Source organism: Anomaloglossus baeobatrachus, chromosome 9 (assembly GCF_048569485.1).
Source record: "Anomaloglossus baeobatrachus isolate aAnoBae1 chromosome 9, aAnoBae1.hap1, whole genome shotgun sequence".
NCBI lineage: Eukaryota > Metazoa > Chordata > Amphibia > Anura > Aromobatidae > Anomaloglossus > Anomaloglossus baeobatrachus.
The window spans coordinates 84,962,446-84,976,792 of record NC_134361.1 but is presented as its reverse complement, the minus strand read 5'-3'; the positions used below and the strand labels follow the sequence as shown (position 1 = coordinate 84,976,792).

Below are 14,347 nucleotides of genomic sequence, written 5' to 3'. Positions count from 1 at the left end.
GGACTCAGAAACCCCTGGTTACACTGACCACAGATGCCAGCCTACGTGGATGGGGGGCAATGGTGGCAAATTCCCCATTTCAAGGGGTCTGGAGTCCTTATGTCAGCTCCCAATCCTCCAACTACCGGGAGCTCAGGGCAGTCAGGGAAGCCCTCCTTGCGGCTCAGGACCTCGTCCGGGACTCTCACGTCCTGGTATATTCAGACAATGTCACAACAGTGGCACATCTCCGCCATCAGGGCAGTACACGCTCAGGCGCCCTGAAGTCGGTATCCTCCCGAATCTTTCAATGGGCAGAACAATCTCTGCTCTCCCTTTCTGCGGTCCATCTGAAGGGCTCCCTCAATCTTCAGGCGGATTTCCTGAGTCGTCGGGATGTTCATCCAGGGGAATGGAGCCTGGATCAGGCAGTGTTCTGCTCTCTAGTGGCAAGGTGGGGTGCACCAGAGGTGGACCTCTTTGCCTCAGCAGGGAATCGCAAGGTCGCAACATATTTCTCCCTGAACCCAAGGGACGAGGCTTTAGGGGTAGACGCTTTCTGCCACAGTTGGTCCTTTCGCCTCGCTTACGCGTTCCCCCCTTTTCCTCTTCTCGCACGGGCCCTGAGGAAGATCAGAGACGAGGGGGTCCCAACTATACTGGTAGCCCCTCTGTGGCCCCGGAGGAGTTGGTACAGCCTGGTCATGACGCTAGGAATCGACGGCCCAGTCCTCTTAGGTTCGGACCCCAGCTTACTGTCACAGGGTCCGATTTTCCATCCGGCTCCTCAGAAACTCAACTTGGCTGCCTGGCTTCTGAGGCCCGGGCACTGAAGGCTCAAGGGCTTTCTGACAAAGTTGTGGCTACGCTGCAGAAGAACCGTAAACCTGTGACTAATAGTATATACAACAAAATCTGGAAGAGATTTTCCTCCTGGTGTGGTTCTCGGCCTCCTGACCCTTTTCGGCCTAATATTGCGCAGATTCTGGACTTTCTCCAAAGTGGTTTAGACTTAGGTCTTAGGCCCGGCTCCCTGAAAGTTCAGGTGTCAGCACTCAGTGCAGTCTTTGACACGGCTCTGGCAGATCATCGTTGGATCCGTCGGTTCTTTGTGTCCGCTAGTAGACTCTGTCCACGTCGGAGGGTCCTGACGCCTCGCTGGGATCTCAATGTGGTCCTTACAGGACTATCTCAATCTCCGTTTGAACCTCTGTGCTCTTGTAACATTCGTTCCCTTTCTCACAAGACTGCTTTTCTTGTGGCTATTACATCTGCTCGCAGAGTCGGCGAACTTCAGGCTTTGTCTGTTAGGGAACCTTATCTGACCATCAGAGATGACAGCATTGTTTTTCAGCTGGACCCTTCCTTCCTTCCCAAGGTGGTTTCGGATTTTCACCGTTCGCAGTCCATCGTCCTGCCTTCATTCTGTCAGAATCCTCGGACTCCGGGTGAGGAAGTGTTTCATTCTTTGGATGTCCGTCGGATAGTGTTGCACTACCTAGAGGTTACTGCTTCTTGGCGCCTTGATTCTAACCTGTTCATCCAGCCCTTTGGCCGCAATAAGGGCAAGAAGGTGGCTAAGAGTACAGTCGCCAACTGGATTGTGCGAGCAATTAGAGATGCATACCTCGCTCAGCATCTCTCTCCGCCTACTGGATTCACGGCGCACTCCACCAGGGCTACCTCTGCCTCCTGGGCCGAACGGGCAGGGGCCTCCCCTGAGCAGATCTGCAAGGCGGCTACGTGGTCTTCGCTCCATACCTTCACGAAGCATTATCGTCTGGATCTGGATTCCAACAGGGATTTGGCCTTTGGCAGGAAAGTCCTGCAGGCTGTGGTCCCCCCCTAGGTATCAATTCTTTGGTATTCCTCCTATGCTGTCGTGGAAGGGACTAGAGAAATAAGAATTATTCTTACCGATAATTCGCTTTCTAGGACCTTCCACGACAGCAGGTAATTCCCTCCCCTATGTATTCATGTATTCCTGAATATGTAGTACTTCTCATATGCTATGGATTCTTTGTAAGACACTGGCTGTGGGAGGTGGGAGGGTCCTTTTTAAACCTCTTGAACTTCCTGTCCCAATTAGGGCGTGGAGAGACAACCTCCTATGCTGTCGTGGAAGGTCCTAGAAAGCGAATTATCGGTAAGAATAATTCTTATTTTTGTGAAAGCCGAGAAAGGGAAACCTCTTTCAAAGGCTCGAAAGGCGGCTTCTGGAGAGCAATGAGAACCTTGTTTAGATCCCAGGGTTCCAATGGCCGTCTGTAAGGAGGAACGATATGACAAACTCCTTGGAGAAACGTGCGTACTTTAGAAAGCCGTGCCAAGCGCTTCTGAAAGAATACGGATAGCGCGGAGACTTGACCCTTAAGAGAGCTAAGCGACAAACCTTTTTCCAACCCAGACTGCAGGAAGGAAAGAAAAATTGGCAATGCAAATGGCCAGGGAGAAACCCTCTGAGCCGAGCACCAAGCTAAGAATATCTTCCACGTCCTGTGATAGATCTTAGCTGAGGATGGTTTTCTAGCCTGTCTCATTGTGGCAACTACTTCATGAGATAAACCTGAGGCCGCTAGGATCCAGGACTCAATGGCCACACAGTCAGGTTCAGGGCCGCAGAATTCAGATGGAAAAACGGCCCTTGAGACAGCAAATCTGGACGGTCTGGTAGTGCCCATGGTTGGCCTACCGTGAGATGCCACAGATCCGGGTACCACGACCTTCTTGGCCAGTCTGGAGCGACGAGAATGGCTCGATGGCAGTCGGACCTGATTTTCCGGAGAACTCTGGGCAACAATGCTAGAGGTGGGAACACATAGGGTAGTCGGAATTGCGACCAATCCTGAACCAAGGCGTCTGCCGCCAGCGCTCGGTGATCGTGAGACCGTGCCATGAAAACTGGGACCTTGTTGTTGTGCCGTGACGCCATCAGATCGACGTCCGGCGTCCCCCAGCGGCAACAGATCTGCTGAAACACGTCCGGGTGAAGGGACCATTCCCCTGCGTCCATGCCCTGGCGACTGAGAAAGTCTGCTTCCCAGTTTTCCACGCCTGGGATGTGAACTGCGGATATGGTGGACGCTTTGCTTTCCACCCACGTCAAAATCCGCCGGACTTCTTGAAAGGCTTGGCGACTGCGTGTTCCCCCTTGGTGGTTGATGTACGCCACCGCCGTGGAATTGTCCGACTGAATCCGAATCTGCTTGCCTTCCAGCCATTGTTGGAAGGCTCGCAGAGCAAGATAGACTGCTCTGATTTCCAGAACGTTGATCTGCAGGGTGGACTCTTCCTGAGTCCACGTCCCCTGAGCCCTGTGGTGGAGAAACACCGCTCCCCACCCTGATAGGCTCGCATCCGTCGTGACCACTGCCCAGGATGGGGGTAGGAACGACTTTCCCTGTGACAATGAGGTGGGGAGAAGCCACCAACGCAGAGAGTCCTTGGCAGTCTGAGAGAGGGAGACAGTCCTGTCGAGGGACGTCGACTTCCCATCCCATTGGCGTAGAATGTCCCATTGTAGAGGGCGCAGATGAAACTGCGCGAACGGGACCGCCTCCATTGCTGCTACCATCTTTCCTAGGAAATGCATGAGGCGCCTCAGTGAGTGTGACTGGCTCTGAAGGAGAGATTGCACTCCTGTCCGCAGCGAACACTGCTTGTCCAGTGGAAGCTTCACTATCGCTGAGAGAGTATGAAACTCCATGCCAAGATAAGTCAGTGATTGGGTCGGGGTTAGATGAGACTTTGGAAAGTTGATAATCCACCCGAAACTCTGGAGAGTGTCTAGTGCCACTTTCAGACTGTGTTGGCATGCCTCTTGAGAGGGTGCCTTTATAAGCAGGTCGTCTAGATACGGGATGACCGAGTGACCTTGCGAGTGCAGGACAGCTACTACTGCTGCCATGACCTTGGTGAAGACCCGGGGGGCTGTTGCCAGACCGAAAGGTAACGCTACGAACTGCAGGTGTTCGTCGTGTATGACGAAGCGTAGGAAACGCTGATGCTCTGGCGCAATCGGCACGTGGAGATACGCATCTTTGATGTCTATTGATGCTAGAAAATCTCCTTGAGACATTGAGGCTATGACGGAGCGTAGGGATTCCATCCGGAACCTCCTGACTTTTACGTGTCTGTTGAGCAACTTTAGATCCAGGACGGGTCGATACGATCCGTCCTTTTTTGGGACCACAAACAGATTGGAGTAAAAACCGTGACCTTGTTCCTGAAGAGGGACGGAGGTCACCACTCCTTCCGCCTTTAGAGCGGCCACCGCTTGCAACAGAGCATCGGCTCGGTCTGGTGGTGGAGAAGTTCTGAAGAAACGAGTTGGCGGACGAGAACTGAACTCTATCCTGTACCCGTGAGACAGAATATCCCTCACCCAACGGTCTTTGACGCGTGACAGCCAAATGTCGCCAAAGTGGGAAAGCCTCCCACCGACCGAGGGTGTGGGAATCGGAGACTGCAAGTCATGAGGACGCCGTCTTGGCAACGGTTCCTCCGGCTGTCTTTTTTGGGCGTGACTGAGACCTCCAAGAATCTGAGCGTCTCTGATCTTTTTGAGTCTTTTTTGACGAGGAAAATTGGGACCTGCCCGGTCCTTGAAAGGACCGATAACCAGACTGACCCCTCCTCTGTTGGGGTTTGTTTTGTCTGTGTTGCGGTAAGGATGAGTCCTTACCCTTGGAGTGTTTGATGATTTCATCCAAACGCTCTCCAAACAATCGGTCACGAGAAAAAGGCAAATTGGTTAAGCACTTCTTGGAATGAGAATCTGCCTTCCAATGTCTCAACCACAGGGCCCTACGCAAAACAACGGAGTTGGCTGACGCCACTGCCGTACGGCTTGTAGCGTCAAGAACAGCATTAATCGCGTACGACGCGAATGCCGCCATTTGCGAGGTCAATGGTGTTACCTGCGGGGCAAATGCACGTGTGACTGAGTCGACTTGCACAAGCCCGGCTGAGATAGCTTGGAGTGCCCATACGGCAGCAAAAGATGGCGCTAACGACGCTCCAATAGCTTCATAGATGGATTTCAGCCAGAGCTCCATCTGCCTGTCAGTGGCATCTTTAAGTGCCGCTCCATCTTCAACTGCAACCAAGGATCTAGCTGCAAGCCTGGAAATTGGAGGATCCACTTTTGGACACTGGGTCCAACCCTTGACCACCTCAGGGGGAAAAGGATAGCGTGTATCTTTAAGCCGTTTAGAAAAACGCCTTTCCGGATAAGCGTGGGGTTTCTGGATTGCGTCTCTAAAGTCAGCGTGGTCCAGAAAAGTGCTTAATGTACGCTTGGGATATCTGAAATGGATTCTCTCGTGCTGCGAAGCTGACTCCTCTACAAGAGGAGCTGGTGGAGAAATATTTAACATCTTATTGATGGATGCTATAAGATCATTAACTATGGCGTCACCATCTGGTGTATCTAGATTGAGAGCGGTCCCAGGATCAGAATCCTGATCAGTTACGTCCGCCTCATCACCCATAGATTCATCTCGCTGGGATCCTGACCATTGAGATGAATGTGAAGGCCTCTCATAGCGAGCCCGCTTAGGTTGCCTGGTACAGGAAGCATATAATGTCTGTGCCTTGGCACCCTTGCGTTTTGTGGACGACATGCTGTTGGCTCTCTGCAATGTGAGAGAGTCTATAGCCAAAAGGCGACCAGCGCTATGCAGTACAAAGTATTTGCAGGAACAAAATACTAAGATTACTACTGGCACAAGAGGGGGAGAGCCCGGAGGGCTGCTTACCGCCCGCTGAATAGCGGGTAAGAGGCGCAGAATTCCTTGTCTGGGTCTCCCCGGCTCCCCTCTGCAGCTCAGCGTGTCAGCAGGAATGGCTGCCGGCGTCTGTGGAGAGGGGCGGCCCGTGGGAGTTCCCAAACAAAAGTGCGGGAAACAGTGTCCCCTCTGTGCCTATTGTGAGGGCTGGAGTATGTAAAAACGACTCCAGCCCTCAGCGCTGATGCACTGACCAGCGTCCCGCCCCTCTCCTGACTGGCAGGTCTGGGGGCGGGAACGAACGGAACCAGGCCGCAAAAGCCGGGGACTCGAGTTATCAGCGCGGCCGCCGTAAAAGCGCGGCCCGCGCTGAAGTCCCCGGCGCACCACAAGTGCCAGCCGCGCCGCAGTCCCAGCGGCCGGCGCGACCGTTCCCCAAAAGTGTGCCCGCTTCAGCGAAGCTGAAATGAGGCCATGGCACAAGCGCCGCAGCGCTGATGTCCCCGGCGCACTACAACACCCAGCATGCTGCGGTGTGAGCGCGAAATGCACGGGGACACAGAGTACCTTGAGGAAGCAGGGCCATGTCCCTGATGTACTCCGCTCCAATCCAGCATCTTCTCCAGGGGCTGTAGATGGAGCACGGTCTCAGTGCCTGGAGACCAGTAAATCCCACTTCACCCAGAGCCCTGTAAAAAGGGATGGGGAAGGAATCAGCATGTGGGCTCCAGCCTCCGTACCCGCAATGGGTACCTCAACCTTACAAACACCTCCGACATACAGTGGGGTGAGAAGGGAGCATGCTGGGGGCCCTGTATGGACCCTCTTTTCTTCCATCCGACATAGTCAGCAGCTGCTGCTGACTAAAAACAATGGAGCTATGCGTGCGTGTGTGACCTCCTTCGCATAAAGCTAAAACTGAGGAATCCGTACTCCTACGGGAGGGTGTATAGCCAGAAGGGGAGGGGCCTTACACTTTTAAGTGTAGTGCTTTGTGCGGCCTCCGGAGGCGGTGGCTGTACACCCAATTGTCTGGGTCTCCCAATTAGGAGCGAAAAAGAAAGAAAAATGTTTCAGGTCTCTGAGAATGTGACACGAGAACTATATTTTTTTTTTTTTTTTTTTTCAATTCGTGAAAAAAAAATTGGGAAATGATATAAACAAAAGTGTGGCCTCGCCATAATCTTACTGACCTGGAGAGCGATTCTGCCAGGTTATTTTTACCTGACAATGAATGCCATAACCACATTCTAAAAAAAAACCAAACAATTGTGCCAGGTTATTTCTTCCTTTTACGTCCCGATTGACAAGTCTGTCCAGTTTGGTGATACAGCAGCAGTGGAATGTATTCCATACATGCTGTCACAAGGCCGCCCATAAAGTGACTGCAGACTTGAACCCTAGGCCTGGACAACCCCTTTATTTCATTCTTACGTTTGTGGGTGCCATGCTGATCAATTTTTTTTGTCTGGGACAATGTTTTAACAGTTTCCTAATTCTATTTCACACTTGTATACATTACTTAACATTGATATTGCAGCATCAAGAAGGAAAAATTATGCAATTCTGGAAATCACAGGAGGGCTAGACATGTCAGTGATATACAAATGATGAAACATTAGTAACCAAATTTTCAAAACCTTTCAATTCATTCAATATTGAGTATGAGCGCCATATGCAGAAATCCCCACACTTGCCACAGTTACACACCTTTCTTATTAATGGTGTCTGAGCAATATTCTGCCAAGCTGAGTGCACTTAAGCAAATCATCAAGATCCACTGCTGGCAGCTACCACCGCAGTCCTCAGCTAATGATGTCCCAGCTCAATGAGAGTCAAGTCTAGAGACGTTACAGGGCATTACAGCACATTTAGGGCACGCAGGCTGCTCACAGTAACATGAGCAACATGTGGCCTTGCCATGTTTAAAAACTGCTCCTGAGGCACTTTTTAGAAACGGCCATACCATTGATTCCATGATTGATCCATTTTGTACTTCAAGCGTAGTTTCACATCACAATTGTAGTAGTGTTGTAGGAGTGTATATTCTCCACCTGTTTTTCCGCACCATTGATGTTTTACTTGATTTATGTTGACTTTAATAAAGCATAGACTTGCTGCTCATCAGGCGTGTGCTGCTGCCTCCATGATCAGCCGTTCACCTGCACAGAGAAAAAAATACTGTATAGACAGGGCTATAATATGGGGTGATCCGCAAAGGAGACGTCCCCTTCTTTAGGTCTAATATAGCACATATGTAAGAGGGTATAGATAAAGGGTGATTTTGGATACTACTTGTTCAGTGTACTTTGTCATTGTGTCCTTACAGGTTAGAGGGATGACGTGTGCATCCTGTGTACATAAAATCGAATCCTGCTTGATGATAACTAAAGGGGTACAATATAGCTCTGTTGCTCTTTCAACAAATAAAGCTCATATTAAGTATGATCCAGAGATTATTGGACCTAGAGACCTCATGAAGATTATTCATGTAAGCCATGATTTTTATTTTATATGTCTTATATGTAGTGTTGCATATGTAGAAATGTGGGCCATTATCATTATTAAGCTTAATCATTTTTTTGTTTTCCAGGATTTAGGATTCAGTACATCTTTAGTTAAAAAAGACAGATCTGCAAGTCATCTGGATCACAGGACTGAAATACGGAGGTTTGGATTATTTCATGCACTATTTTTTATTAAAAGGGGCATTCCTATCTCATAGTGATTGCATATGCAGAACAACTCCTAGGTAAATAAGACCCCCTCCAATCATAAAGTCATGGTACTGCTTGGAAGTTTACCGTCCCTTTGTAAGATGGGAATTCTGACAGTTCTTGATGTCCTCCATTTAGATTCAAGTCCTCCATTTATATAAGTGTTACTTTCAGAAAGGACATCAATAAACATTACAGAAAAAACACCGTACTTGCCAATACCTGGGCCCCATATTAGTGCAATAGAGGATGCTGTAAGATCCCATGATGAAAGGCAGAACAGGTGCAAATTGCGCTGAACAACCACACACATATCTATCATGTAATGTACATGGATAAGACTTGTATAAGCTTCTCATTAAACATACACTTCATAACATACAATTTGAAACACCAAGAAAGAAAAGCCATGAAATTTTCAACACAACATCGCCAGTCTGCATGTTGCTCATTCTACTGTGAGTAGCCAGTGCGGCCTAAACATGCTACCATGGCCTGCAGTGTCTGCAGACTTGTCTCCCATCGAGCACTTCCTTGTTTGGCAATTACAATGGTAGCTGCCAGCAGTGGATCTTGATAATTTGCCCAAGTGCATTCAGTGTGGCAAAATTTTCCTGCGACAACCATTAATAACCTTATTGATAGCAGCTAAGGTGTGTAAGTGTTGGGATTACGGATTCTATACCAAATAAATAGAGATGTTCTGAAAATGTTTGCATTTTATATCAGTACAGTGGAACTTTGGTTTACGAGAACAGTCCATTCTGGGACTGTGCTTGTTAACCAAGTTACTCGTCTAGCAAAGCAAGATTTCCCATAGGAAATCATTGCAATGCAGACAATTCGTTCCACAACTTGTTCAATGTCCCATCCTGGTCTCCTATTGTGCCATCCACACACACACACACACACACACACACACACAAACACGTAGAAACACTCACGCACACACATATTGTACTCACCTTACCTTCCGTTCCATCGCCAGCATCCCAATTCTTGTAGTTCGCCGCTACAGGATGTATATTGGGTAACCATCACGACGATGGAGGAACTTCCGCTGCCACTGATTGGTCAGCGCGCTGCCTTTGAGTAGCGGCTGACAGCGGACGTTCTTCCCTCATTGCGATGGTTACTTGATACACATTCTGTAGCGGCGAACTACAGAAACCGAGAGGCCGGCGATGGAATGGAAGGTAAGGTGAGCATAATATGTGTGTGTTTGTGTGTGTTTGTGCGGACTACAAGAGCGGGTCAGAGCGCGGTGAACGTGCGGAACCGGAGGTTTGTGCGGTGAGTATTTGCTCGTACCGCAAAGATTGCTTGTAAACTGAGTTACAAATTTACAGCACGCTTTGCTCGTATAGCGAAATACTCGCACACCGGGTTACTTGTTAACCGAGGTTCCACTGTACCATGCCATTAATATATCTATCCATCCTGTGATTGTCATAATTTCACAACTTTTCCTTCTTGAGGTTACAATTTCCATGTTGAATTAGAAAATGCAAAGCTTCTTAGTTCCTTAGAACATGGTTAGAGATTCCCCGAAAGAAAACAAAAGATGTCACTTTTACAGTGGGGATAAATGAATCCAGCCTCAAAAAAAGTTTGTATGGGGTCATATCATGTACTAAAAGGAACACTTTATCACTCACAACAACCAATCAGAGCTCAGTATTTCATTTTAAACAACTCTAATAAAATAAAGGCTCCACTGTGATTGGTTGCGGTTGGCAAAAAAGACAATTTTTGTTAACTTTTGGACCGTTTTGATCATTGAGTACTCCAGAGTGGGTAACGAGGATGTATGTAATTTTGTAATTTATTTATATAGTACAGAATTTCGCTATCTTTCTGTCACACTGTGAAGTGCCATTAGTTTGTCACCCCGTCCACGAACAGCCCCACCACTCCTCTCCTGAAAATGGTGATAATGGAGAGGCACATGATGCAACCCCCTTCGCCCAACACCTGTAAGGCTCTGCGCCTGCTGTAGTTACCTGTTGTGCATACTCAGATGAAAACATTTTATCAAGTGTTTATATGCCCTTATGCCAAGAAAGCAGCTTGGGTACAGTGCGCTACATGGAAATCTGCAAATAGACGGTGACGTCACATGCTCTGCAACGAGCAGTCATTTTCAGGACCGGAGTTACAGGGCTTTCTTTAGAGCAGATAGGAAAACTGCTAAAAATGGCATTAAATTTTTGCTTGTCTCCCAAAAAGTCTGTGACTTTACACAAATCCTGGCCAACTTTTTGAAAAGTGGATGGAAATTTTGGGGGATAGGCATGGCCAAGCACTGCCAACAAATTCATTATGATTTACAAAAGTGGCATAAGTGAAGACAGAAATGTACTCTACCTGGAGTACAGTTACACTGGAACATAGTGCAGAAGCACCAAATTTATTAAAGCGTTATTTCTTGTTATGAAATTGGTTTGCTGTTATTCTCCTTCTGTGAGAATGACAGCAAATTATCAAAAAGACTGACCAGAGCCTGGCATAGTAATAACTTTCCAGGCTGAGGAGTTAACTCCTGAGATCCTAGCCACCTCTCTCTAACTCATTGCTTTATATACAGCTCGCTTCTCTCCCCCTCCCTGTCAGCTCCTGGCCTGTTACCAGTGCTGCAAAATCACAAGCCCCCAGCATCTACAGTCTTCACTTAAACTGTGTACTTTTTCAAAGACTGCTAACTTTTTTGTGCTAAATCAAAAGCAAAGAATGTGATCAGACGTCCATAGTTGGTTATCAAACAAATTACTCAAAATACAAGCAATTGGGTGAAAAAATAAATATAAACATAAATGGAGGGGGAGCATATTCCATAGTATTTACATAATCATATCATGCTATGTACGGTATTTATATATTTATATATCCTAAGGAGTAGCAAAAAAAAAAAATTGATTCAATCCAGTCTATAATATAAAAATGGCATATAATAAATATCAAATGGCAATCAAAACAATGTAGTGATGTTGTATCCTGACTGCTATGTACAGGATAGTATGGAGAGTTAACGAACATACACAGCAGTGTGGTGTCAGTATATGATAATTACATGCTGTGCTTTGTATTGGATAGTCAGCTTGTAGCTATACGCTAGTTCTATAGAATTGAGTGTTCAAATGCATGTTGGCAGTCACAAAGGTGTTGCTGTGTCCGAAGTATATTATACAGAGCAACATGGAAGTGACAATCATAGCCATGTACGGTCAAGAAATTAGGCTTACACAGTATATTATGCTCTCCACAAATCTATTACTCCTGGCAATGATGAATGGATAATTAAAAGTAAGCATATTATACCTAAGACAGTGCAGTGAAAGACTGCCTCTGGAATGGCGTTCACCTCAAAGTGGGTTTCTCCTTCTTCTGGTGTTCAAGGGATGAAGATTTAATGCTGAAACGCGCATCGGGGCGGACGCCATTCCAGAGGGAGTCCTTCACTGCACTGTTAGGTATGATATGCTTAGTTATAATTCTTAATTGATTATCGCCAGGAGTAATAGCATTGTTGAGATATAATATACTGTGTAAGTCCAATTTAATGCCAGTACATTGCTATGATTGTCACTATACATACGTCTTCCATGTTGCTCTGTATAATATAGTTAGGACACAGCAACACCTTTGTGCCTGACAACTTAACATGCATTTAAATTCCCAATTATACAACTACAGCGTGTTGTACAAGCTGACTACCCAACACGGAGCACAGCATGTAATTAACATATACTGACACCACACTGCTGTCTGTTCTGTAACGCTTCATACTATCCTGTGTGTAGCAGTCAGGATTCAACATCACTACATTGTTGTTATTGCCATTTGATATTTATTATATGCCATTTCTATTATTTGTTTTGCCTCTCCCTATGATATATAAATACATAGCATGACATGATTATGTAAATACTATGGAATGTGCGCCCCCTTCTTTTAGGTTTGTATTTATTCCCCAAGTGCTTGTCTTTTGAGTTAAAGTAATTTGTTTTGATAACCAACTATGGACATCTGATCCATTCTTTTATTTTGGTTTGCTGCTATACATTCGATTTGTCCTTATATTTCCACAATAGTCCAAATAACCTATATCTATATAATACATACCGTGTTTTTCCAAAAATAAGACCCTGTCTTATATTTTTTTTGCCCCCCAAAAAAGTACTAGGGCTTATTTTTGGAGGAGGTCTTATTCTTGGAGAAACACGGTTGGGGAGTAAGTTTACCCCCAAAAAAGCAGACCCACCCACTTCCCAGGAGACTCATACTCACCAGACCCGGATGTCTGCGTGGCTCCCAGGTCCTCCTGTGATCTCCGGTGGTTGCTACATGCCGTTCTCCCTTGCTGCTAGCTGACACACTGACTGACACACACAGCCCGATCGCATACACACACACAGCAGATCACTGACACACAGCAAATCACACACACAGCAAATCACGCACACAGCAGATCCAAGACACACACAGCAGATCCCAGACACACAGCAAATCACACACAGCATATCCCAGACACACACAGCAAATCGCACACAGCAGATCCCAGACACACACAGCAAATCACACACACAGCAGATCCCAGACACACAGCAAATCACACACCCAGCAGATCCCAGACACACACAGCAAATCACACCCAGCAGATCCCAGACACACACAGCAAATCACACACACAGCAGATCCCTGACACACACAGCAAATCACACACACAGCAGATCCCTGACACACACAGCAAATCACACACACAGCAGATCCCTGACACACACAGCAAATCACACACACAGCAGATCCCTGACACACACAGCAAATCACACACACACAGGAGATCCCAGACACACACAGGAAATCACACACACAGCAGATCCCAGACACACACAGCAAATCACACACACAGCAGATCCCTGACACACACAACAAATCACACACACAGCAAATCACACACACAGTAGATCCCTGACACACACAGCAAATCACACACACAGCAGATCCCAGACACATACAGCAAATCACACACACAGCAGATCCCAGACACACACAGCAAATCACACACACAGAAGATCCCTGACACACACAGCAAATCACACACACAGCAGATCCCAGACACACACAGCAGATCCCTGACACACACAGCAAATCAAACACACAGCAGATCCCAGACACACAGCAGAGCCCAGACACACACAGCAAATAACACACACAGCAGATCCCAAACACACACAGCAAATCACACACACAGCAGATCCCAGACACACACAGCAAATCACACACACAGCAAATCACACACACACAGCAAATCACACACCCAGCAGATCCCAGACACACACAGCAAATCACACACACAGCAAATCACACACACACAGCAAATCACACACCCAGCAGATCCCAGACACACACAGCAAATCACACACACAGCAGATCCCAGACACACACAGCAAATCACACACACAGCAGATCCCAGACACACACAGCAAATCACACACACAGCAGATCCCAGGCACACACAGCAAATCACACACAGCAGATCCCAGACACACACAGCAAATCACACACACAGCAGATCCCAGACACACACAGCAAATTACACACAGCAGATCACAGACACACACAGCAAATCACACACACAGCAGATCCCTGAGACACACAGCAAATTACACACAGCAGATCACAGACACACACAGCAAATCACACACACAGCAGATCCCTGACACACAGAGCAAATCACACACACAGCAGATCCCTGACACACACAGCAAAGGACACACACAGCCGGTTGCAGACACACACAGCCGGTCGCAGACACACGCACACATCACATCACATGCAGCGCTTCCGGCCGCAGGGAATGATGAGTGCAAGTCACGTGTCCGGCCGCAGGTCCTGTTCTGCAGGTCGTTGCGCTCCACCGCA

The 14,347-nt window shown here is 47.5% G+C and overlaps 1 protein-coding gene across 2 annotated transcripts in view; it reads left to right on the top strand.

The window, feature by feature from the left end:
- The window catches only part of ATP7A (ATPase copper transporting alpha), a 132,440-nt gene that overhangs the window by 52,916 nt on the left and 65,177 nt on the right, over window positions 1-14,347 (top strand). For both annotated transcript variants that reach the window (XM_075323856.1, XM_075323854.1), the window contains exons 7-8: window positions 8,038-8,199; window positions 8,302-8,378. In XM_075323856.1, coding sequence (XP_075179971.1) covers window positions 8,038-8,199; window positions 8,302-8,378 — 239 coding nt within the window. The remainder of the gene's footprint in view (window positions 1-8,037; window positions 8,200-8,301; window positions 8,379-14,347) is intronic.